Source organism: Clarias gariepinus, chromosome 3 (genome assembly GCF_024256425.1).
Source record: "Clarias gariepinus isolate MV-2021 ecotype Netherlands chromosome 3, CGAR_prim_01v2, whole genome shotgun sequence".
NCBI lineage: Eukaryota > Metazoa > Chordata > Actinopteri > Siluriformes > Clariidae > Clarias > Clarias gariepinus.
In genome coordinates this window covers 2,607,570-2,632,924 of record NC_071102.1, presented here as the reverse complement: position 1 = coordinate 2,632,924, position 25,355 = coordinate 2,607,570, and the positions used below count along the sequence as shown (strand labels likewise).

General features: G+C 36.5%; 2 protein-coding genes across 3 annotated transcripts; both read left to right on the top strand.

Annotated features, from left to right (window-relative positions):
- The first annotated feature begins 6,661 nt into the window (after positions 1-6,661).
- LOC128519280 (uncharacterized) lies at positions 6,662-13,836 on the top strand. Its single transcript, XM_053492954.1, has 4 exons — positions 6,662-6,752; positions 10,846-11,043; positions 12,097-12,311; positions 12,442-13,836. The coding sequence occupies exons 1-4, from the start codon at positions 6,743-6,745 to the stop codon at positions 12,631-12,633; spliced, it is 615 nt and encodes a 204-aa protein (XP_053348929.1). The 5' UTR covers positions 6,662-6,742; the 3' UTR covers positions 12,634-13,836.
- A 1,777-nt stretch (positions 13,837-15,613) lies between these two features.
- LOC128518582 (uncharacterized) lies at positions 15,614-23,015 on the top strand. 2 transcript variants are annotated; one of them, XM_053491737.1, is made up of 4 exons: positions 15,614-15,920; positions 19,931-20,128; positions 21,657-21,865; positions 21,989-23,014. In XM_053491737.1, exons 1-4 carry the CDS (start codon positions 15,911-15,913, stop codon positions 22,217-22,219), a joined length of 648 nt encoding a protein of 215 aa, XP_053347712.1. In that variant the 5' UTR covers positions 15,614-15,910; the 3' UTR covers positions 22,220-23,014. The 2 variants fall into 2 exon arrangements, with proteins under 2 accessions (XP_053347712.1, XP_053347713.1); XM_053491738.1 differs by lacking the exon at positions 15,614-15,920 and adding an exon at positions 18,525-18,614 and having other exon boundaries at positions 21,989-23,015.
- The last annotated feature ends 2,340 nt before the right edge of the window (positions 23,016-25,355 follow it).

Sequence of the window (25,355 nt, the reverse complement as noted above, 5' to 3'; positions counted from 1 at the left end):
ATCAACCATTTTAGATTTTGCTGTTTTTTTTTATTTCTACATTTACATTGCACATTTAAACCAAAATAAGATTCTTAAGCAGTCATTGGTTCTGTGTTTAGAAGCCTATGAGTGTTTCTGTATCAGAACGACTCTTTCAGAAAGCAGACGACCATTTTGCTCCGACTTTACTTACAAAATATGCCTTTTATAGACATTATATAAAAGCTAGATGCTTGAATCTGTTTTTTTGACAGCAAACATAATTTTAGACTTCACACATCTCAGCGTGACCTAGCATATCAGAGTTAAAGCTAAAACACAGACACGTACAGCATTGACAGGAAGCAGGTCAAAAAAGAAGGAAGAACCCGTAAAAACACTGAGCTAGAAGATGTGAGATTCCAGTTTATTAATGCAGTTCACACGGACAAGTCTTTAGAGACATTACATAAACCAGCAGGTGTTAGTATACTGTGTTTTACTAATTCATTTATTTATTATAACAGTTCAACCTTTGCCTTCTTAGAGAGTTTCTTTTTAATTCATAAGAGATTTAATTTGAGTCTGCAAACAGCACTTGCAACTCTGGTTATACTGCTTTACTATGGTTAAAGTTTCAGACACTTTGTTGAATAAATGTGCATAAATTTGAACTTGATTATAAGTACAATTTTAATAAACTGTAAAGTATAAAATGGAGTGAAATGTTTTGGGGTTCTGCCCAGGGAAGGTAGATGTGTGTGTGTAGTTAAATTTCTTACTTTTCTGTGTATATTTTTAATCCGAAGAGGTACAAGAAGTTGGTGTAGGTGGGCAGGGTCTTGTGCAAAAACTGAAAGTGAAACTTATGACTAACTTTCTGCAGTCACACGACAAAAGACGTCCAAAAGTGTGAAGTTGTGAGAAGTTTTACTGCTCGAGGGTCTTCTACCGTCAAGATGATTACAGGTTTGTTAGTTTAATCATGGTTTGACTTGGTCTTGTTTCATTTTGGTCCTTTGCTTAGAAACTGTTTTTGTAGTGATCATGCAGAAGCTTTTTCTAAACCCTTACTAAAGCCTTGTACTAGTCAAGAAAGAGAATAAAAGACGTAGCTTTTTCACGATGTCTTCTTAACAGATACAGCGTGTCCTTTACATGGCCGTTATCTATTTTAATTAAATTAATGACCATTTCACCAGCGGCTAAGTAAAAAATAAGTTAACTTTTACACATTGTGACATACAGTAGGATTACAGTTATTGTGTAACCCACCAGAGTAAAAAGCCTACTTCCTGTTTTTCATATTGATAACATTCTTAACTAGTGCTGTACACACATATTGACTACTATTACACTATTAATGTACACTTATACAATGAAAAAAATTATGAATTAACATATTTAAATAAAATGTAGTATTTCCTCTTAAGTTCAGCAAGTTTGTTAGTTTTTTTTCGGCTGCTCCCGTGAACAGGCACCACAGCGGGCCATCTGATCCGCACACAACTTGGCACAGGTTTTACCCAGGATGTCCATCCTGAACCCACCCCTTCTATTTTATCCAGCCTTGGGACATCAGATTAAATCATATAAATAGATAATGTAATGTCAGATTTATGTCAAATTCATTTAATGGAAATAAACACAATGCAAAGTAATAACAAAACCAAAAGCTACATAATGCCATACTCAACATTAATGCAGTTATCCACACAGTCAAACATGTGGCACCAACACAACATACAGCACACATATCTGTCACACTTAAATAATTCGGATCATCAAACAAATATTAATATTGCAATATATAAGATAAGGAAATATTTAAGAAAACCTAAATAGATACAAAAAAACTATTTTTTTTTTAAGTAAAAATAAAAAGCTGTCCCCCCCCCCCCCACACACATACGTACTAAATCATAAATAAACTGTGGTTTTTAGAGAGCTGAGTTAACTTTAACTTGTCACACCCAGGCCTGATAGAATCTGTCTATCAAAGTGAAGAACGCTGAAAGATCTCGGACGACATTTCTGTTCCAGAGACTGCTTCACAACTGGATTAAAGTAATAAAATACAAATTGAATTGAAATACAAATGAATTGAAGTAATAAAAAAGTCAAATTAAAAATCCACAAGCTAGACATAAGATAGACACAAGTGGAATGTCCCAGCCTGACATGACATGACATGACATGACATGACTAGTTGGCATGTATCAGAGGGTTACCAACCCTTTTTTTTTTTTTTTTTTTTTTTAACACATTGAGAGCTTTTATTAACAAATAGAGAAAACCTGGAAGAGTGTTGAACCTTTTCAGAAGTGCCTGGTCTATACTTCAACAGCACAATGACACCTCATCCAGGAACTCCTAAAAGAACTGAAGGCCTCACTCGCCTTAGTTAAGGTCAGTCTTCATGATTCAGCGATAAGATCGAGACTGGGGCAACAATGACATCTGTGGAAGATTTCTTGATCAAAAAGAACACAAAGGCTCGTCTCACATTTGCCAAAAATATCTTGATTATTCTCAAGACTTCTGGGTAAATATTCTGTGGTGTGATGAAACTAAAGTTGTACTTTTTGGAAGTTGTGTGTCCTGTTACATCTGGTGTAACACTGTGTTTGATAATAACACTGACATACCAACAGGCACACATGGTCCTGGTAGTGTGATGGTCAGGGGCTTTGCAGCTTCAGGACCTGGACGACTTGCCATGATTGATGGAACAATGAATTATTTCTCGCTACCTGAAAATCCTCAAGCTTAAGCTCAAACGTACTTGTGTTATGCAGCAGGACAATGATCCAGCAAGTCCACCTCTCAATCACTCAAAAAACACAATGAAGGTTAATTTGGAACCGTCTAGTCAAATTCCGGACTTAAATGTGAATGAGGTGAACTTCAACAGGCTGTTCTTGCTCGAAAACCCTCCAATGAGGCGGAATTATTACAATCCTGCAAAGGAGAACGGGTCATTTCTCCAAGTTATTGCAAACTCCTGCCAAGGGTGGCACAACCAGTTACTAGGTTTAGGGGAAAATTACCAAAAGGCCAGGTCGGATTGGACAGCTTTTTTTCATTTAATAAATGAAATCATTATATAAAACCTGAATTTTGTATTTACTTGGGTGATCTTTGTGTAATATTGAAATAGTTTGATCTAAATTATTTAAGTGTGACAGTTATAAAAAAACTAAAACGCAAGAAGGGGGCACATACTTCTTACACCCATTTCAAAATTTAAATTTTCACATCAAAATGAGAGAAATTCGACTTTTTTTTTTACTTTGACTGTAATATCATTGCAGGCGAGTTCGAGCATTTCCAAGACTGGAGTTTTCACTGATGACTATAATGACATAGAGTTTTGTGTATAACAAAAAAATCATCCAGTGTTTTTTTTTTTTTATTGTTAAAGAGCTGGGTCAGAGGAGAAAGCAAGCTCAACTAACACTTCTTCATCTTTTCCCCAAATCTTTAGTTGTCCAAATCATGTGAGTCTGTGTCCACTATAGCCCCGTATTCTTGTTCTTGGATAGTACGAGTGTAATCTCCTGTTAGGCCATGTGCTCCATGGGTCAACATGTTGTGGGAAACTTTTCTGCACAGCACTGTTGTAAAGAATGATTATTTTAGTTACTATTAATACATAACTGTATTGTCAACTTGAAATCAGTCTGGCAATGTTTTCTGGCCCTTCAATTGGTTGCCATTTTTAGGAATACTGCTCTAACAAATTAATGAGTTAATCAATAAAAGAAAAACCTGACCTCACTGTTTGTATACTAGGTGATTATACAGTACGCACTTGATGAACAGCATATTTGATAAAGTTCATACTGATTTCCAATATCCAAATACTGATGAGATAAATGTCTTAATGCTTACACAGTTACAATCATCCTTTAATATTAATGATAAAAAAAAGAGTAAATTATGAACTTATTTAAATATGATATAGGGCAATTAGTTCAATGCTGTACATGTTTGCATCAACCACAAAGTTCATGAGAAATGGATTCTGGGCTCTGGGGGCAGAAACGACTTCACAGAGGTGTTCTCCACATTTAAAATTTAATACAATAGATGTGTCGTACAGTCCAATTATATAACCATGCATCTTTATCTTTTGATTAAATGATAATGATGATGACCAAAGTCACTCACAGCAATGCGAGCTTAGCCAATGCAATGCTAAAAAATTATTAGCTAGAAAAAGTTAGAATAGTGAGCTAGAGTTATGACTGGTTGAGGAAACTAACCAGTATGATATCTTAAAAAAATCTGTTCATTCAGATGTAGAAGGAGGATGAGGGCTGAGGCAAAAATATTTATATATTTTATAAAGGCTGTGAAAGATGCCATGTGATTGGGATCACACTATCAGTATAAAGGACAAACCAGTAGGCCGCTTATAATGCAGGCTTTACAGGACGCTTAAATGTATAAGTTCCACTGATCTTAAACGTTTAATGTGTTGTTTTGTTTCCAGGATCAAATGTACTGCGGATCTTCATTAGGGTATTCGGTAACATTCTGGGTGTCGAGACTGACATCATAAATCGGCTGAAAAGCCGTCTTCCTCTTCATGAAGTGTCTTCAGAGGAGGAGTGTGACGTTATCATTGCTTTTGTCCCTATTGTGTCTCGGGCTGGAACGGACATCGAGGCTGCTCTTAAAAGGATTCAGAGTAAAGATTGCGGTTCAATATTACTTTTTAATATATTAGTGACATTATTCAAATGGTGTATAATCCTGAACACATCCTGACTCAGGAGGAAGAAAAAACAAACACTCTCTTGATGTACCAAAGCTGCTGAGGGTCACCCCGCTCATTTGTTCTCTCTCTTTTGTCTCTTTCTTCCAGCGGGTCGTCCTGTGGTTCTCGTGGTTCTCCACCATACGTTTGACACAGACTACTTTGCACCTAATAGCAAATATTCTGTAAACAGAGAAGGTGTTCTTGCTGTCGACCTCCTTTTTTTTGAAGATATAGGAGTGCTCAGAAACGTGCGCAATGACGAGGCTCTGAAATTGATCACTGAGTATCTGATGTCTAAGACCACTTCAACTGATCTCCCGGTAGGTGTTAAACAGCTCACAAAGAAAACCACTTCTAATATTAGCCATTGTTTAGTTCACTTTTTTAACTATGATACAATAAGATCAGTTTCAAAGTAGATTAAACTAATTCACTTTTTTTGTCAACAGCATGATTCAACAAACAGGTCCAGACCATGTCCCTGGTGGTTCTGGTCTGTCATTGCAATCGTCTTGGTAATTTTTCTTGCTGCAATTACTTCCCTTTTTGTATTGCATTATTATCTTGGTAAACTGTAACTATGCAGCAACCTGCTCTGACCTTAAACCATATAAAATAACATACCAATGAAGAGTATAATTAAGGTCACATTACAATAAACAACAACAACAACAACAACAAAAAAGTAAAACTAAATGGAAAAGCTAAAGAGTTCATTAGTAACTTAGCATCAAATATTCTGTATGCAACTATTAGCTAACTAGCCAGTGTGATATACAGTAACTTTAAGTACCATAAACAGCCCAAATAAAAGAATTTGAAATAAAATAAGAAATTTGAACAGGTTACTTATCAGGCCTCATTATAAAAAGAAATTCTTCTCATCATAATTTCATCATCATCATCATAATTTAAACAAACTAAATGTTTAGCTTTCCATCTTTGAATTATTTAGTGCACATAAGCCCTCAATAAACATATTTGGCAACTTACAAGAGCTATTATCAGTATGTCAAGACAAAACAAATTTGATGAAAATAATTTTTGAAAAATCTTTAGCATTGTTTTACATTGCAAAACAAATCTGCAAAAAACATGAAATTAGACAGTCTGTGCAGACTTTTGATTGTATATATAAATTATCACTTAAAAAGTAGGGAGTTAACATAAAATGACATAAAAACAACAACAAAAAAACAATGGTGAAATATTTCAGTGGGTATGCTGTATGGGTTGAATATACATTTTGTTAAAAGACACGGTTAAAAGTGACGGAGAATTAATCAAACAATAAAAATTAATGAAACCTAATTAACCTAATAATAATTAACCTAAATAATTGTGTGGGTATATGTTTTTTCTCATATAATTTTTTTTTATGCACTTACTGTAAAGTGTTATTTGTGAATATGATTAATGAGATACATAACTTATATTTATGTATACTTTTGATTGGCTGTATGCATATCTGTGTTAACATTTTATGACATATCATGCTAGCAAAAGTTTCATGTTGTACAATAAAAAATGTCCTTTTTATTTACATTATTATGAGAAAAATAAAAAAATTACTTTCCATGGATGAATTTGCATGAAATGATTATTATTATCATTATTTATTTTTATGACAACATAAATGACCTTAGTGAAATATGTCCAGCTGGGGATTATAATGAACATACCATTAGTTTGAAGCCTAAACATTTTTTTCTCCACAAAACCGAGAACAGGTAAATCATGTTTATGTAGACGTCCTGAACAATGAGAGGTGTGATTGCGTTCCTATGCAAAGATCAAACACAAATACAGCTCTTTAGCACAACATTAAACTGTGTTCATCTAAAGGAAGTGCACTACTGTTGTTGCGTTTGCTCCGCTTGGCTCTGACACCATCAACTTGTTGCTTTTGCTGATGTGGAAATAAAAAGGAAACTTGACTGCTTGACGCTCCTCAGTCAGAAACACAGGAAAGCTGTTGAGCACTGAGTTGCTCGAGACTCATCTCCCTTCAAAATGGATCAAGGTTTGTGAATATATTTTTTTAAATGTTATAATAAACAACAACTTTTAGATCTTTGTTGCAAAAAAGCATTTCAGGATGTTTTCTTAACATGGAACATATCAAGGGTTAACAGTTAATATATAATTATATTTATTATATTAATGACCTTATCTACACAAGATTCACATGAGGTGGTTTAGGCTAAAAAGGAATTAACTCTTAAATATTATTGTGCACTATTATTACAGTAGTCTAAACCATTAGAAATAAATGAATAAATAAATAAAGACAAAAAACAAACAAACAAACAAATAAACAAAAAACTTCCTAACATATTTTCTAATATATTTCCATGCAGTCATGTATCAGTTACTCTTGTGGAATATGATCAGGAAATTAAGTTTTTACATTTTTATTAAACAAAGTAATAGAGTCACCTGATCTATTTAATTAACTAGACAGATTTTAATTTTTTTTCGACGTTAGACTCCTATTTTAGACAGAGTGTAATATTATCACATACTGTATAACTGATTATGATCACATAAAGTAGGTGATTAAGACTTTAAGGTGGATGTCTAAATGCAAATTCTTTTCACAAACAAAACTGACAACAGGTAAAACATGCTTCTTCAGGTTACACAGGTTGTGTGAGGTGTGCACGCTATCGACTCTACTGAACTCAACGTAGTTACGTTTTCTGACTGTCTATGACATAGATGTATAACAATCTGAATTTATACGTGAAAAGGTGAAAAATATAGAAATTGACTATAAGTGGAGTAAATGCAAATGTGTGCAGCTGTATGTGCAGTACAGTGCTGTGCAACATAAGCCTGTGGTAGGTTTCATGAAACAGCTAACATACACAATAACTATGCATAAATACTGTACTATACAGAAGTTTTAAAAGGAATTCTGAGGGTGTGGATGTTGTGCAAACAAATCCAAAGTCTAGTCCTAGGTGTTCTGGTTGCTGGAACAAGTTCCTCCTACAAGTTCTCTCTCTCTCTGTGCGTGCATTGTTTGGATACCATTTCTTGAAAAATGCATTTAGGATAGCCATGATTTTCAAATAAAAACGTACAGGATATACAGCTGTGACCAAAGGTATTGAGAATGACACAAAGGCTTACAAAGTCTGTTGTTTTAGCGCTTTTAGATCTTCTTGAAAGATGTTCCTTTGGTGTATTGAAGTGATGAGCGCTACCATGAGTCCTGTGTCGTTCTAACAGTATATGTAAGATTCAAGATTCAAAGAACTTTATTAATCCCAGAAGGAAGTTGCTTGCATCATGTGTGGTGTCGCTTCTCAGCCAAGGGACTGGGCAAACTCACAATTTTGACTAAGAACACAACTATGAATAAATGACGGTACAAAAACATCCTCCGAAAGCAACTTCTCCCAAACAACCAAGAACAGTTTGGTGATAAACAATGCCCTTTCCAGCATGATGGAGCACCTCACCCCATAAGGTAGAAGTCATATTTAAGTGGCTTGGGGAACAAAACAAAAAAAATTTGGGTCTATGGCCAGGAAACTCCCCAGACCTTCATCCCATTGAGAACTTGTGGTTGATCCTCAAGAGGTGGGTGGAGAAACAAAAACCCACAAATTCTGACAAACTCCAAGCATCAATTATGCAAGAATGGGCTGCGCCATCAGTCAGGGTTTGGCCCAGGAGTTGATTAACAGCATGCCAGAGAGAATTGCAAAAGGTCTTGAAAAAGAAGGATCAGTGCTGCAAATATCGACTCTTTACATAAACCTAATGCAATTGTCAATAAAGGTCATTATACATTGAGGCACAAAAGCAGCAGACTTTTTTTTAAACATTAATTAATGTTTAATTTACGTTATTCTTAAAACTTTTGGTCACGGCTGTATATTGGTGGAAATCTTAATATAGTGCAACTCACGATAGTCGTATTAGTAATGTATACAGTATATGTAAATAAATATCTAACAAGGCTATGAGCAATGAATAGCTTTGTTCATACACGTACCTTCAGCTGTGTTGTCGTAACATTATTCCTGGTGGTTATTATAGTTATTCTCTCAGAAACAATAAAAATTTTTTTGAAACAGGAATTCAGTGGTGACGTATTTGCTATTGTGTCTCAGGAACCTTCTGAACTTCCTAATTCTTTAAAACGCTGCACCCTTGATATTCTTAGACATCATGACTTTTAAACAAAATCACATGAATATTCAAGGCATGCAAAAAATATATATATTCCAAGAATGCAAAAGAAAAAAAAAAAACTCAGGGGTGTACGGGCCCAAAAAATTATATATAAAATGGGTTGTGGAAGCAAGGGAGTGGGATAGCACACTGGCAGGAAGCAATGTGGAACCTGATAAAAAAAAAAAAATCAGTTTCAGACTCGGTTCTTACTCGGTTTACTGAGCTGCTTTGCTTTTCATTTAGTGCTGCTAAACCACAAGCAGTCTGCATCATAGAAAAGATCCGTAAACATAAAAAGCAACGGACAAAAGCTCCTCAATAGTTGATATCTATCTAAACTACGGTTAGGAAAGTTGTCAGGTTCAAACCCCACAACCACACTTGGGCCCTTGAGCAAGACCCTTAACCTTCAACTGCCCAGGTTTATAAGTAGATAAGTGTAAGTCACTCTGGATAAGGGTGTGTGTTGTGAATGTTAATAGCCCTCAGAAAAAAGCCTGCTGTGCTATACTAGAAGTAGCACTATATTTTGATAATTCCTTCGCAAAGAAACAGATTTTTCTGAATATCTATCTGATTTATTGATACTTAACCATACTTTAAGGCATTTTAAGCACGATTGAATCTCATGCTGTTGATACCATAAACATGCAAGTCTTACATATATTAACAGAGACAAGATTTGACATTGGTTGAACAAATGGTAGGTAGCATTTTAAGCTTCTTTTGTTACTTCAGTAGCTCAGCTCGATAGTTGATACCGTTGCTACTCTGTGTAATGCCCAAGTGTAATTACAAGTAGTAATTGCCCAAGCAATTATAAATGGGCGTACTGCACACACACAGAATACAATAATATTAAAGGACACACCAAAACATTATAATTATGGGCTTGTTATAAAAAAAATTACATTGTTATTGGTGTGAAACACAAACCAAATGTGTAAGCATTCACACAGTATGCTAGCTTGTTCGCTAGATCGCTTCTAATCTTACTTAGGCAATCAAACCCATTTGTATTAGTAAGTAAAAGTAAAAGCAAAATGCTTGAGATACAGATACACAAAAAAACATTACTTCAATATAGTAACAGAGTAGTTGGACTTCATTACTTTCCACCTCTTTAAACCAGAGATCGCTGTCTGTGATTGCAAATGCTTTGTGTAACAGCTTTCACTTTTGAGCAAAAATACTAAAGTCAGGTGGATTAAAATTGCTATCATAAATAAATATATAAGTAACAATACAGTAAATATTGTGCAACATGGCTAGGCAGTGAGTATATGCAGGAACAACAGAATAGGTTAAGATATTATGTGGAAAGGGGGATGTATGCAAAAATATTGCAGGTAATGTCCATAAAAGTTGGCAGGATATGTGTGTGTGTGTGTGTGTAGATATAACTATATATCTGTGTATATTGAATATATGGACATAAAATAAAAAAAAGTAGCAGCGCAGTATTTTTGGGCAATGTACATAAAGATAAATTGTGTATATATTAAGAGAGTTTATACAGAATATGTGTAGTGGGGACAGGTGATGATATTAGACGTGTTTATATTATAACTGATTTAATAAAATGTGATGTGATTTATGTACCAGAGTAACTTTAGGTTAAGTTTTCAAACCATAGCTATCATTCAGTAAATGCTACACAAACACTTTGTAATTAACTTTGATCTTTTAGAACAAACATTCTCAATTCTGTACATAATTGACAGTATAGTGTGTTCCATGTGTACTTCAATGATTAAAACATGAAAAATACACTTTAATAAAAGCAATTTGTTAAAATACTTTGTGTTAGTGTTGTAAAATTCAGCAGTTAATATTAAAACGCTTTACTGTAGAGTTTACTTGGAGGCTTACACTTTTAAACTGAACTGAGAATTGAATTGCAACTGTGTGCTGCTTGTTTTCAGAATCAAAACCACTAGCGTTCCACCAGATATTATGCGGGCAAACTTTGAATTTCCATCAGGAGTTTCTAAAGCGTCTAAGGCGACGTCTACAGCTCACCGAAGCTAGTGCAGTAGATCACTGTGATTTCATCATTGCTTTTGTGCCTCTTGTGTCTCGAGCGGGAACGGACATCCAGGCTGCTCTTCAGAAGATCCCAAGTAAGGAGTGATCTTTTTATTTAAATATGACTGTATAATTACTGTATTTGTTTATACAGTTTGTATCTGTGCTATTTCTTTGCCTCTGTGACCCCATTTCTAAATGTTTCTGCTCAGTCATGTTTGTATAGTTGGTTAAAGTGAAATACAGTAAAAGTCAGTACATCATATTGCCTAGGTTGTGCTGAAAAAAGGATATCACTCTATACTGCGCAATCCTGAGCCCTGTATTTGTTTATTACAAAAAAAAAAAAACCAGCAAGACAAAAAATGGCTAAAATATCTGAGCTTAAACGGCTACAGTTACAAAATTTTATAAACCAAAGCAAACCCTGTTTCCCTTTTGCATGTATTTCAACTAAAGTAAATTCTAGCATGAATTTAACCCTTTATAGGACACTCATTGAAATACTTGGAAATGGAACATTCCAAAAATGTTTCTAAGCCTTTTTTTTTTTTTTACTTTGATGATTAAAAAAATCTTAGTTCAAGAAAATCAAGAAGTTACAAAATATGGTTCCTCCCCTGCCTGGGGTAATATTTCTTCCCAGAAGGTGTATGTATATGAAAATGTGTACATACTATACATATTATACTGTAGCCTCACCATTTAAACAGCAGGTGCCTTCGGTGACCCCTCCACCCATCCACAACAGGATTAAGTTATGAAAAAAAATTATTCTGCATTTGGTGCAGGAGCACATAGTAGCTTATCTGCAATATATATTTTCTTTTTTATTAAAATCATGCTTTGTTTGTGAGGTTTGTGCATCTTTAGGCAGACTGACTTGTCTGAATTTTCAGCAACAATTAAAAGATCACGGAAAGCAATTTTCTTTTAAGTAAAATATCTGTATTATCAATGTAGAAACTACAAAACTAAACTTGTAAACTAATTTGTAGAAAAAAAAGATAATAATCACCTTTAAACAATGAACCAACATTTTTCTTTTTTATAAACACATAAATGCTCTATTAGAGGTGGTTTTTAGATGCATCAATAATCTTCTGTTATTAACACAATGTAACCCTGTTTATCTCCCATTCTCCCAGCGGGTAAGCCAGTAGTTCTCGTCGCGCTCCACTTCACATTTGACGAGAATTACGTTGCTCCAGAGAGCCGTTGGAATGTAAACAGGGATGACGTGCTTGCTGTGGACGTGCTCTGTTACGAAGACAAGGGACTGCTCAGATGCCTTCGCAATGACCAGGCCCTGAAAACCGTCACTGACCATCTGATCTCTATTGGAGGTTCACCCAGTTTCGAGGTAGACAGGAACAACAGCATTTATTTACCAATGATCCATTACCCATCACCTTGTCATTCTTTTTTTCAACCAGAGCACAAGTCAGTATTCATGTTTAACTCTTGTGTGTCTCATTGTCTTTTCTTTCCAGCCTTTTGAAACACCCAGACCACAGAAATCATGGGGTTACCTGTCATTCATCATCTTAATCTTTTTTATTTTTCTTATAACAATAGCGATAGCTGTTGCTGCTTCCATTTACGTAAGGACATGGGAAAATCACATTGCATCTACAAAGCCGCCTTACACTACCAACATTACTGCAAACAATACATCTAATTGATTTCTGTACATTTGCGGGTAAATAAATTTAAAACTGTCTCCTATGGGACTAGTCTGAAATGTAATGTGCAATAATGAAATAATTTTATATATTAACAGACAACTTTCTTGTACACACTTCTTGTTCATTGTTGTTCTTAGCTTTATAGACATGGTTAAACGTAATGTAAGGGAGAGTGGGGACAACTGCAACACTTTTTATATTTCCTTCAGTTACTCACCATCATTTTGCAAATTCTTTATAATAATTATTTTTGGTTATTTTTATACCTTCCTCTTGCTTACCTCTTTGGTGACCTTAGACTAGCAGTTTTAGGTATTCTCCATCCATCTAGGACCCTCTGTAGTCCAACTATGGACCGTGGAGTCCAGTGGTGACCATTGTATTTATTCCCATTTGTATGACCATGGTAGGTCCTCTGGTCAACATTCTCACGCACATCCACACACTAAGCTAATCTGCATGTCTTTGGACTGTGGGAGGAAACCAGAAAACCCAGAGAAAACCCACTATGCACAGAAAGAACATGCAAACTCTATAAACACAGACCTGACGCAGGACTCGAACCCAGGACCTAGAGGTGCAAGGCGACAGTGCTAACCACTGAGCCACAGTGCCACCTTTACGTATTCTGCAAGGCTCTTTTTACGTTGTTCAGGGACGAGTCAGTCAGTCAGTCTAGCTTCTCTCTCTTTGTTGTGTGGCAAACTGCAAAAATCTCAGCCACTAGCCATACTGTCCTTCCATTATCCTATCTGTTTTTCATTTCCACTTTCATGGCAGAAGCCGTTATAGCTGCAAGGGCGGGGCCGACTCCATATTGAAGTATATGTGTATTTAAATACAAGGTCATTCCAGATACGGCCAAATACTTTTGTCCATGTAGTGTATATAAGATTGTAGCTGTATATAATGGCCTTATGATTTATGTTTTTGTCTTTAATCAGCAATATTTTATACACAAATGCTCAAATGAATTGTGCACTTTGGAACTGTATTCATGTAATCAAAATATTTAATAAAATGTATATAATATTGTCAGCATCTCTGCGTAAACAGGTAATTCTCAAAATACGAATGAGAAAATATTACTGGATTTTTCTTTTGTAGTAAGTCACATTGTTATTTGCATATCTGCTACTGGCTTAGAATACAAAAATACAGTTGGTAGTAATATAGACGTACAGAGCTTTTCTGGTGACATTCGTGTAAAAAAAATTTTCAATTTATTTTATATATACATAGAAATCCCATTAAATCTCTGCACATTTTGTGAGTAGTATTGTTTTCTAATAAAAATGAATAAAGTGTCGCCACCAGTTGCACAAGCACATGCACTGCCCTTCTCTTCATTCCTCTGTTCAGTAACACTGCCTCAGTTTGAAAAGAGTTAATCACATCCTGCCAGACTCACATCAACTAAGCACCTATAATGTATTTTTATTATTATTTCATCTTCTAAGTAACATTGCCCCAGTTGGAAAACATCACTGTCCCTCTCTCTCATATGTCAGAAATGATGAAATATCAATGTAATGGAGGTGGGTCACTTTGGTATGTGTCCTACTAACAGGGAACATGGATCAAAATGTAACAGGCACAAACATCTTATAAGCACTATGTTTGTTTACAAACAAGCACAAGCATGTTAGTAGGAGGAGACAACAGATGGTTTAAATGGGCTAAAATTTTGTGCTCACAATAGAAAAACACATAGTTTAATGAAAATCATGTATAATTCCTAACCTACAGTAGGGCAAGACAGCTTTGAGAGGATCACATACAGTAGTGGTAAAATGATGATGAACACATCTGCTCATCTTACATTCTTTGACCAGTAGGGGGGTTTGTGTACAAACTAAGCCTCAAGAAATGAACCCTTTTGTGAACTAATTAACTGGAAGCCTTCAGAGATTCATGAAGCTTCCTCTCGCCATCACTACCTACATGATCGCACGAGGCGCGCGCGGGTATCAGGGCCCTTAAATAAACATCCCGCCAGGTGCACCTCGTCCGCTCTGATTGGCCTTGCGGATCCGTTGCCTGGCAACCGCGTGTCTGTGTGACCACGCCTCTGCCCGTTCAGAACTCCGCGGGGTAGCAGCCTGTGGATCTGCCTGTTCAGAACTCCACAGAGTCCTGCTGCGCCTGCGTTCCATTCCGTAGTGCACTTCACAGGGTGCTCCCTACTCCCTGTTCCGTTTGGAGGAAATGTCGGTGGAGGGAAGTGTCCTCGACAGAACTCCACTATTCGGAACCCCCTGAGAAGTCGGGAGCACCTCGGGTACCTGTCGCTGCTGCTGTGGAAATGTCACACTACGGACATTAAACACTGAATATTTATTGAGACAAAAACTGATACCATTATAAACCATACTACTGAAACATGTATAACTTATAAATAATTTATTGATAATAATAATAATAATAATAATAATAATTGACTTATTATGTGCCCCCCGGCACACACAGCTTACTAGGCTATATAATACTAAAGATTTTTTGATTTAATTAAAATGTTAACTTTTGGGTCCTTTTATGATGCCATCCCCGGTAATAATAATGATAATAAATAAATATTCCCACCCTGGGTCTTTGTGCATGTTCTCTCCGTCCTTGGTGGGTGCCCATAACCATTAGTATAAATTAATAATTACCTTTATTATCTCAGTGGAACAGACAAAGTACAGAGAACAGTAGAGTGCCCCAGGTAAGTACAGTTAGATCTTATACTGTTATACTACAGTTTTTCGTTCCCACATGTTATTAAGTCGTGGTCACTAAATCCCGTTCCCACGCCTCAGTAAATCGTGGCCGCTGAATATTTTTCCCGAATGTCATCAGAGGGGCTCCGTACTATTAGTGCACAGCAACGCCATATTCCCCGAAAGAGTCGATTCCCTTTTAGACACTGAAAACTTGTGTTGAATAGAATACTGTGCAGAAGGAGTTGATGAGTCGTTTGTGAGTGAGTCGGCTCTTTGATTCGGATCTTTTTAGGAGAGCATTGGGAGCCGATTCTTGGAAAACAGAAGAGAAATAGCGGTTACAACAACCTTTGATGTTTGAATGATACATTATAAAGCGTTAGGATCATATTGTGATCACGCGCCCAGCACTACATTTTGATGTGAAATTCAAATGTAGCGGAATTAAGTGAGAATGAAGAGAGTAAACGGTCCTGCTGCGTCACGTGATTCGGAAAAGTGTAATATCGAAAGTGGACAAACTACAGGACAAATAACAAATCTGGACTGTACAGGTTGCTTTGGTCAAGATGCTGCAAGGTTTGTCAATCTGTTTGTTTGTTTTTTTCTATTCATTATAAAAGATCAAAGCTAAATACAGCGCAGTGCTTACTGCGACACACAGGGATCTGTTTATTAATAATCACCCCCTCACAGCTGTAACCTAATCTCTGTTTAAATATAAATCACATGTTACACACACTAATATCCTGCATGCATATGTTATGTAAATCATATTCTCTGTTGTGTGTATTATTATTATTATTATCATTAACGGGAAAAGAGTTTGTCGAAATAGTTAAAGGTGTAAAGCCAAAAATAATCTGCTTTAATGTAACCAGGAATGTTATGATTTCAGGTTGAAGCCCACTCTCTGCAGCAAATATTAACCACTTAATTGTTTTATTTGTAAGTTCACAAAATTGTGTTTGGCGAGACATTATATGAACATTAGTAGTCTTTACTGGATTGGTGGCTAAATATTAGAAAATTGAACAAAATGGCCCAGTTTAAGGCAAACTTTTAAATCCTCTGTCATGTCATCTTCTCGAAAAAAGGAAAAAAAAGTTGATGTTACGGCTTTTTTACACTTAGTTGTCCTTTTATCGTCAGCCAAATACACTCCCTGTTCGGAGAGTGAATCACAGATGAGAAGATGAAGTTTTGTTTTAAAACAACTCCAGCACGTTAAAATTCACTTACATTACTAAAAATATTAAGTTTGGCTTTTCTAATTAATATCTGTTGGTGCAGGTGTTTGTTTACATTGAGCAAGTAGTGCATTATTAGACTAATTTAAAAGTACATTATTAAATCCAGCAAATAACTGTTCATAACATTGCTTTAACATTTTCATTTCACTTACGGTGCAGATTAAACTTTAGTATCTAAGTACTGCAAAAGTTTCATTAAATTCTTTCAGCGGTCGATTTAAGATGCATCCACAGTTTGACGCATGAACAGTACACTGTGAAAACTTGCAGTTCACAATCTGCCTGATAACTGCTTATAACTTAAAACAGGTTTGACAAATTTTGGCAGAATGGACATACTGAATGGACATACTGATTTTTTTCTGAGACTCGTTTTGAGTCACCCAGTTTATGAAATGTTAAAAAGCTTTTAATATTAATATATAATTTAAGGATTAGATTATTCCTATAATTTCTTTTTTTTACCTGAGTAGCTTTATGCAGCACATTAGTACAGTCCATCTCAAAAAATTAGAATATTGTGTAAAAAGTGTTGTGAAAAAGTTGTAAGCTTCAATACTTGAAACAAAAGGCTTAAAAGATTTCACTTTACATGCAACAAATCTGAAATATATAATTTAAATTAGAATCCAAAAGAAAAATATAGTTGCAAGCAACAATGAGCGGGCACAAGCACCCTGCGTGCGCTATTGCCATCTGGGCATACCAGAAGGACAGAGGGCACAGTGGGCACATGCATTTAAAGGGGATATCCCAATACCATTATGACATAATTTTAGAAAAGGGGAAATTTTATGTTTCGACCTCCAAAAAGCCCCAGATGCTGGAAAAGAAGCACTACACTATGATGACTGTCTGCCAATTTTTAACCAGTTTTTGACCATGGCAAGACCCGCAAAAAGCCTAAAATTTTGGGAAAAAAAACCCCTTAGGATAGGGCTCTTCACACACTATGACGACATAGGGCTGACATCATAGTGCTTGGGCCCTAAATAACTTTTTTAACAATATACTAATTTCTTGTAATGCACTGTATATGAGGAAGAAGGAGTGAAAGTCATGTGCATCAAGTTTACCATTGCATTTCATGACCAATCCCAGCCCCAAGTAGATGATTTACATGAAATGTACAGATGGTGTAATAAAACATATCTTAAATAAAATAGATTCCTGATCAAATTCAAGTCTAGTTCTCTATTCTAACCCTCAGTTCCATCGGGTCTGCAATGCTCTGGGTTAAAAAATACAAGTCATTGTACGAGTAGTGACTGTTGTGTGAATGGTCATGAACTTTAGCTCACATTTGAAGACAGAAAGCATTTGAATCTGTTCAGACAACCAAGATAAGGTTACTTTCTTCATTTTCCTTCCTGCATGGAGTTTGCATGTTCTCCCGCAGTCCAAAGACATGTAGGTTAAGTTAATTGGCGTTCTCAAATTGCCTGTAGTGTGTGAATGAGTGTGTCAGTGTGTGAGTGTGTGCCCTGCGATGGATTGGCGCCCTGTCCAGGGCGTACCCCACCTCATGCCCTAAGACGCCTGGAATAGGCTCCAGGCCCCGCCGCGACCCTGAGTACAGGATTAAGCGGTAATAGCGATGAGTGAGTGAGTTCTCATGAGAGTAATTGTTCTTCATGGTAAAGAAGTTGCCAGCTGTCTGAGACACACCCAAGACATTTATTTTAAAAGGCATTTGTGTGTTTTATCAGGGAGGTGACAAGGTGTTAAATAAACAGTCAGTTCTTATTGGAATTACAGTAGCTGATAACAGCATGTGGCATTTTGCTGGTGGTTGTAATAGCGGGGGTGATAGTTGATATCCTGACCTTCATACAGTCAGGTGTGTGTGTGTGTGTGTGTGTGTGAGGATAAGGTTCAGCTAAATGAGGGGCTGAGTGTAAGCAAAAGTGAAATCGTGTATGTTAGCAGTCTGTAGGGAAGGTCAGATGGAAGTGAGCAGTGCAAACACCACAGCGATACTGAAAGGCTCGTAATCAGTCTGTCTCCAAGATGTTTCAAGGTTTGTTCATTTGACAGTTTTTTGTTTTCCAGGATCAAAAACACGTGTGTTTCTATTCAACGAAAGCGGTAAAACACACAAATGCCTTTTAAAATAAATGTCTTGGGTGTGTCCGCTGAACACACTTCCTGAAGGGAAAGGCGTTTTTTCAGCCGCTCCACAATCTCTTTTTGGGCATCTCGGAATTTACCGCTTTCGTTTGTTCGTTTGTTCATTTGCTTCTTTCATCCAGCACTCCAGATAAGCTTAATTCGTTATTTTTTAACTAATAGGAACCATATGTTCAGAATTATTTATAGATATGTAAAGTTGTATGCAATAATTCTTTATATCTTTGAATTTTTAACTTTTAATGTAAAGCCAAACAAAACTGGGCTGGATGTGGTTTGATGATGAATGATTTCAGTTCATCTGAAGTACAGTTTATCTTCATTCAGACCACAAAGCAAAACTACAAAAATGAAGAAATTCATAGACAGCATTTCAGCAACATTCACGTGCTGGACCAATGGACATTGCGGTGTTACTTACTGTAAACCCTCAGTTCATGATTTAGGATGAGAAATTCTATTTGTGGTAAAATCAACTGTGTGATCGCAAAAAAGTTTATAAAGGTCAAACTGAAAAGGAAGATTTTTTTTTATTATTAAGAACTGTCCGATGTGTTAGTATCCTGAGAAACTGTCAGCATTACAGAAGGTATGCGGTCGTGAAAGTCATGAATGAGCATGATTAAAAAAAAATTGGTGAAGTCAAAATATAGTAGAAATATGGAACTGTGTATATTAGTGCACGTAGAAGCATTTCCACACACACACACACACACACACAATGTGAGAGAAGTCACAGGATTGGGACTAAACAGCTGTGTGTTCATAAGAAAACCACTTGTTTTTAAGACTAATTAAAAAAAGGATCAGTTTGCTAGGAAGCACAAAGTCTTTGGAGCGATGGTAGAAGGTCATGTGGTCTAATGAGTCCACACTGACGCTATTTCAGAGCGATGGCGCGTCAGGATAAAGAAGTGACGCATCCAGTGTTATGATCTGCGGTTGTTCAGTTGCTCAGGTCCAGACTCAGCAACGACCTGAATGACCAGAGAATCACATCTATGGAGTTTTTAAAAATGTAATCTGAACTTGAAGAACTGAATTTGAAATGAATTGTTTAATTTAATAATAATAAATTATACCAGATTATTATAAAATTATTTACCACCTTGTACCTGAAATCAAGGCATGAAATGTAATTTTTATTCTGATATTTCTAATATTTCTGTAATGCATTGTATGAGCTGACAGTTTTTTGTTTTCCAGGATCAAAAACACGTGTGTTTCTATTCAACGAAAGCGGTAAATTCCCAGATGCCCAAAAGGACATTGTGGAGCGGCTGAAAAAACGCCTTTCCCTTCAGGAAGTGCGTTCAGCGGATGAGTGCGATGTCGTCATCTCCTTCGTTCCTATTGTGTCTCGGGCTGGAACAGACATCGAAGCTGCTCTTCAAAAAATCCCAAGTAGGAGATTTCCTTCAGTTAATTAAAACCATGTCCAAAATGATTAACTAGTGTTTTATAAATATAGCAGACAAAATAGAAAGCCACCCTACAGTATGTTTGTATATTCAGGTGACATTCTGTGATATTATCCAGTTCTGTAGTATTCAGTTTGTGACGTACTGTAGTTATAGTTATAGTTATATATTATTATGCAGTGTGAGAGTGAGCAGTCATGAAGGCAGTAAAACAATCGTACATGTGATTTGTGATTGCTTTCTGTGCTGATTTAAATAGCAAATATTGTTTCTATAAAAAGAGCATGAATTTTGGATAACTGCCACAAGAAATGTCATTTCTTTTTTAGTTGTAGTCATTTAACTTAATTTTTATTTTAAATCCTAAATATCACACATTTTGCATTCTGCATACTTCCAGATTCCTATTAATGTGTGAGACAAGTTAGTAATATTGATCTGATGGATTTGATTCAGAAACCTGTGGAATCCCTGCCTGCTGGAGTGCACGTTAAATAAAAAAGAGTAACCAAATACTAAGACATTCTGTAATTCATGTAAATACAGTAAGCTCCAAAATATACAGTACTGAAATGAAAAGACGAACAATATTACCTTGGTGTCATCTGTGAGTTTATTTCTCCTGAAAGAAGCTAACACACACACACACACACACACACACACACACACACACACACACACTATCAGAGTGCTGATTTACCACGGTATGTGTAATTTAAGTGTTGCAAGTGTGTGTGTATATGTGTGTGTGTGTGTGTGTGTGTGTGTGCAGCGCCTCACTGTAGACAGTGTTCTCATTATTCACACAGATTCTCAACCTTGATTTCCGGAACAAAGGTCACTGCTGCAGACTCCTGTAAGTGTAGACGATTATCTGCCGTAATGCAGGAACAGTTCTTGGCGGATCTTCACAGTTGAACACACTCTCCTTTAACGTTCCCCACAAGCAGGTATCAGGTGGTAGAAGATCGGGGGAATGAAACCAGGAAGGAATTGTTCTGCCACCTTTTTCAAACTTTTCCACAACCACTTCTGTATGAGCGGAAATAATAATATTGAAACTTTTTCCGCTGTCAAGAAAATCATTTCCAACAACAACTGCACAACAAAACTTCCTTTTCACTCCCGGGAACACGTGCAGCTGGAGCCACGCCCTGTCGACAAATGTACATGCGTGTCTGAGATGTGCGAGTTTCAGTACTGTATATTTTGGGGCATACCGTACTTTAAAGATTCTACTTTTTACCCAAATTATTGTAATTAATGTAATTTGCATTTGTGATTTTGGACTCCATGGTGTTTTTAAATACTTGCAGTAAAGCAACATCCAGAAGAAGTACAGTAGACTATTTACTATTTAGTATCAACTCCTGTCACTGTCTCCGTTTATCACCTGTAATAGAGTTTGATATATTGTAGAGAGATATATTGTATCAACACATTATTCTCCCTCTCTCTTTTTCTCTCTCTCCCTCTATTTCTCTCTCTTTCTTTCTCTCTCTCCCTCCCAGCAAATCACCCCGCTGTCCTCGTGGTGTTCCACCACACATTTGATGAGAACTACATCGCTCCACAGAGCCAAAGGTGTGTGACGAGAGATGATGTGTTTGCTGCAGACTTCCTCTGTTATGAAGATGTTGGACTGCTAAACGGCTTAACCAATGAGGAGGCCCTGAAATCCATCACTGATCATTTGATCTCTATTGCACCCAGTACCCCGGTAGGTATTGGAGCGGTAACACATATGATCGTTTCCAAGAATATTCAGTAACTGGGATAATGTTTTGGGACAGGGTTACAGTCGTGTCTCTGTTTCATTGTACTTTTCTTTTTCCTCCAACAGCTTATACCAGTTCATCCACGACCACAGAGACGTTTAAAGAAATGTGTGTGTGTGTCTGTTTTGATTGCTGTTTGTTTTGCGGTACTTATTTACCTTATTGTTTGGGCGAGTCAGTCACAAGGTGCCATTCCTACTACAGTGAGCCCTGTAACTACAGAAGGGCCCTACACCAATGTAACCACACTGGGGCCCAAAACCAATCTAACCATACAGGGGCCAACATCAATGTAACCACACAGGGGGCCAACACCAATGGAACACATAGGGGCTTAACAAGGGGGTTTGGACAGAAGTGACATTTCACCAACTTTACATGAGAGCCAAAAGAGAGAAATAAAGAAACAAACATAAAGATCATAGTTTCACATGATTTTATACAGTAATTTCAGTCTTTAATTAAAAAAAACTTTATAAACACATAGTTGTACTTAATGAACAATATTTTCCTAGTTATTAAGAAAATATATATTTCTCTTATATTATTATGTTACTAGATTAGATGTCAGAACTGCTCTCTTCAACACTTACTCGTTCTAATATGAGAATCATATTTTCTTTCTCTTTATTTTCTTTGCTTTCTCTGCCTTTTTGTTCTTGGGTTAACCGTTTCGTGTGCCCGCTCCTCTGCATTATCTGCGTCCTGTGCCTGCTTTATGGTTTGTCCTCGTCCTTTGACCTTGTGTAGTCTGTCTCTTGAGCCTGATCCACTGCAGTTTCTGTTTCCTGTCACTTATAATATGTATAATTAAATCCTCGCATTTTTAGTACATAATGCTTCTCATAATTTTCCAGGTAAAACAACTTTAGCACATCACTATAATAACAACCGTAGAAACCAGGTGGGAGAGTATCACTTAATGCTTCTTAGGTTTTCTCAAAACTAGTGTAACTGTGTGTTCTAACGGTTAATATTACCTCCAGTTACTGTAATTAATGTTTATAAAAGCTACAAGACTGTATCAGTATGTAAAGATTACATGATTATTTGTTTTTTGTTTATAGTGCAAAAAATAATGCTCTTTGTGTAAATGAAATTAATAAAATGAAATGAAAATCATTTTATGATTGTGTGTGTTCACAAGAATATTCTGGAAATACACAGTAGGAATAAATTCTTAAGTAAAATATCTTAATGAGTTTTTTTCATGCAGTAAAACTTGGACACCACACAAGACTAAACCATTTTTACACATTGCACATCTACACTTTTATGCATATTTGCACACACCCTGAAACTGACTTTATAGTGTAAGAAAGTTTTTGTGATACATGATTAGATATGTTACTGTACTCTGAGAGGGAATTTAAAATTAGGTTGTGCATTGTGTCAATATACAGTGGAACCTTGGAATACGAGCATAATTCATTCCGGAAGTGGGCTCGTATTCCAAAACACTCGTAGACCAAAGCGAATTTTCCCATAAGAAATAATGGAAACTCAAAGTATTCGTTCCACCGCCCCCAAAAATAAATACACGCAGGCTCTCTTTGTGTGTGTTTGTGTGTGTGTGAAGCTAAAGCAAGAGGAGAGGAGGAACCAGACCCCCCCCTCCCTCTTCTCGTCTAACATGGTAACTCCTCCTCTCTCTCATTTAAGTTTCACACACACACACACACACACACACACAAACACTACTTGACACAAACACACACACAGACCTTAACGGAAAGACTGTTTTATCTGAAAAATTAACTAAGAACATTGCTAAAACTCGCGTGAGCGCACACTAATGGAATCACTGCTGTAAAGTAAAAATATAAAACAAATGAACCTGCACTTTACCTTTGAAAAGAAATGTGACAGAGCAGTGTTTCATTAGAGAGAAAGAACGAGAGAGAGTGTCTGTATGACGGCGAGAGGAGGATGGGTGTGTGTGAGGGCAAAAGGAGGATGAATGTGTGTGTGAAGAAGCAGGGTGTCCAATGATGCGCGTGCACACACACATAATGACAGGCTGATACAGAGAAAAAAAATTAATCTTTAACCTCTCTAATAAGACTTGCTTTTGCTTTACACGCGTGCTGTACACACAGGCATACAAACACAAAATAAAATCTTTTACACACACACACGTGGTCACAGTGTTATAGTAAACAGTACACGCCTGCATGGATGTTGATTATACCAGTAAGAGACGAGCACTAAGACATTCACTCAGTTGTGATCACGTGAAACAAGAAGCGCATGCGTGATACATGATACTCGGTACTCGTAAACCAAAGACTTGCTCGTTTTTCAAGTCAAATTTGATTAAAAATCTTTGCTCGTCTTGTGGAACACATGCAAACCACATTACTCGCAATCCAACTGTATTTTTTTAAGACTTTAAATTCCATTTCAAATTCACTGCTTTATTTGAATTTATCTCCTCATGTAGAACCAGAAGATATGAGCACATCACACCTATCTTATCGTCACTGCATTGGCTCCCTGTGAAATTTCGCATTGATTTTAAAATACTACTTTTGACATATAAAGCATTAAATGGTCTCGCACCGCAGTATCTGAGCGAACTGCTAGTGTCTTACGAACCGCCACGCCTACTTCGATCAAAGGATGCAGGCTGCCTGTCAGTACCGCGTATTATGATAACTACAGCTGGGGGCAGAGCTTTTTCTTACAAAGCCCCCAAATTATGGAATAGTCTTCCAAATAGTGTTTGGGACTCAGACACAGTCTCAGTGTTTAAGTCCAGGCTAAAAACCTATTTATTTAGCCAAGCATTTTTATAAATTGATTTGCCCTAGATAAAGGAGCAGATCTGGGGGACTCATGGACGTAGAGTATTATACTCCAACCAGAAGCAGGACCAGGATGGGTCAGAGGGAGTCTGGATGAGTGGCAGCTCAGGAATGACATGTGTAGCCCGACAGAGAGAGGGAAAGAAAGAGAGATGAGGGGAGAGCAGAAAAGGAGAGATAATAGTTAGGTATGTTCGCAGTCACATAATGTATAATGTGAATGTTTATTAAGTGTAGAGTGCATTATATGACGAATAAAACAACAGCAACATGACGTTGTATAAAAAAAATCTATATTGGGATGTAACTATATGGCTGCTGAATTACACCATCGTGCTACTGATTCGTTTCTTATAATTGAAAGACATGGAGTGTTTAATTCCTTACATGTACAGTAGTGACATTTTTGTATTTCACTTTTATCAGGAGGGTAAATAAGGCATGTAGAAATCTGACCTCATGTACTGTACAGTACGATAAGGTGATGAGAATCTGTCCTTTCAGCTCATATTAAGAATTTAAAGACTGTATAAAATCTGTTGGAAGTTTACTTTCAGTTTGGTTTTCCTATAAGTGGATGATTTAACAGAGAGCTCTAAGAAAGTGAAAGCGAACATTTACAGCA

What these genes read in the sequence shown, in the direction of transcription:
- LOC128519280 (XM_053492954.1), top strand. An exon ending in TGCTCTTCAGAAGATCCCAA is followed by an intron (nt 11,044 to 12,096) that starts GTAAGGAGTGAT and finishes CCATTCTCCCAG; the next exon opens with CGGGTAAGCCAGTAGTTCTC. An exon ending in GAGGTTCACCCAGTTTCGAG is followed by an intron (nt 12,312 to 12,441) that starts GTAGACAGGAAC and finishes TTTTCTTTCCAG; the next exon opens with CCTTTTGAAACACCCAGACC.
- LOC128518582 (XM_053491738.1), top strand. An exon ending in TGCTCTTCAAAAAATCCCAA is followed by an intron (nt 20,129 to 21,656) that starts GTAGGAGATTTC and finishes TCTCCCTCCCAG; the next exon opens with CAAATCACCCCGCTGTCCTC. An exon ending in CTATTGCACCCAGTACCCCG is followed by an intron (nt 21,866 to 21,988) that starts GTAGGTATTGGA and finishes TTCCTCCAACAG; the next exon opens with CTTATACCAGTTCATCCACG.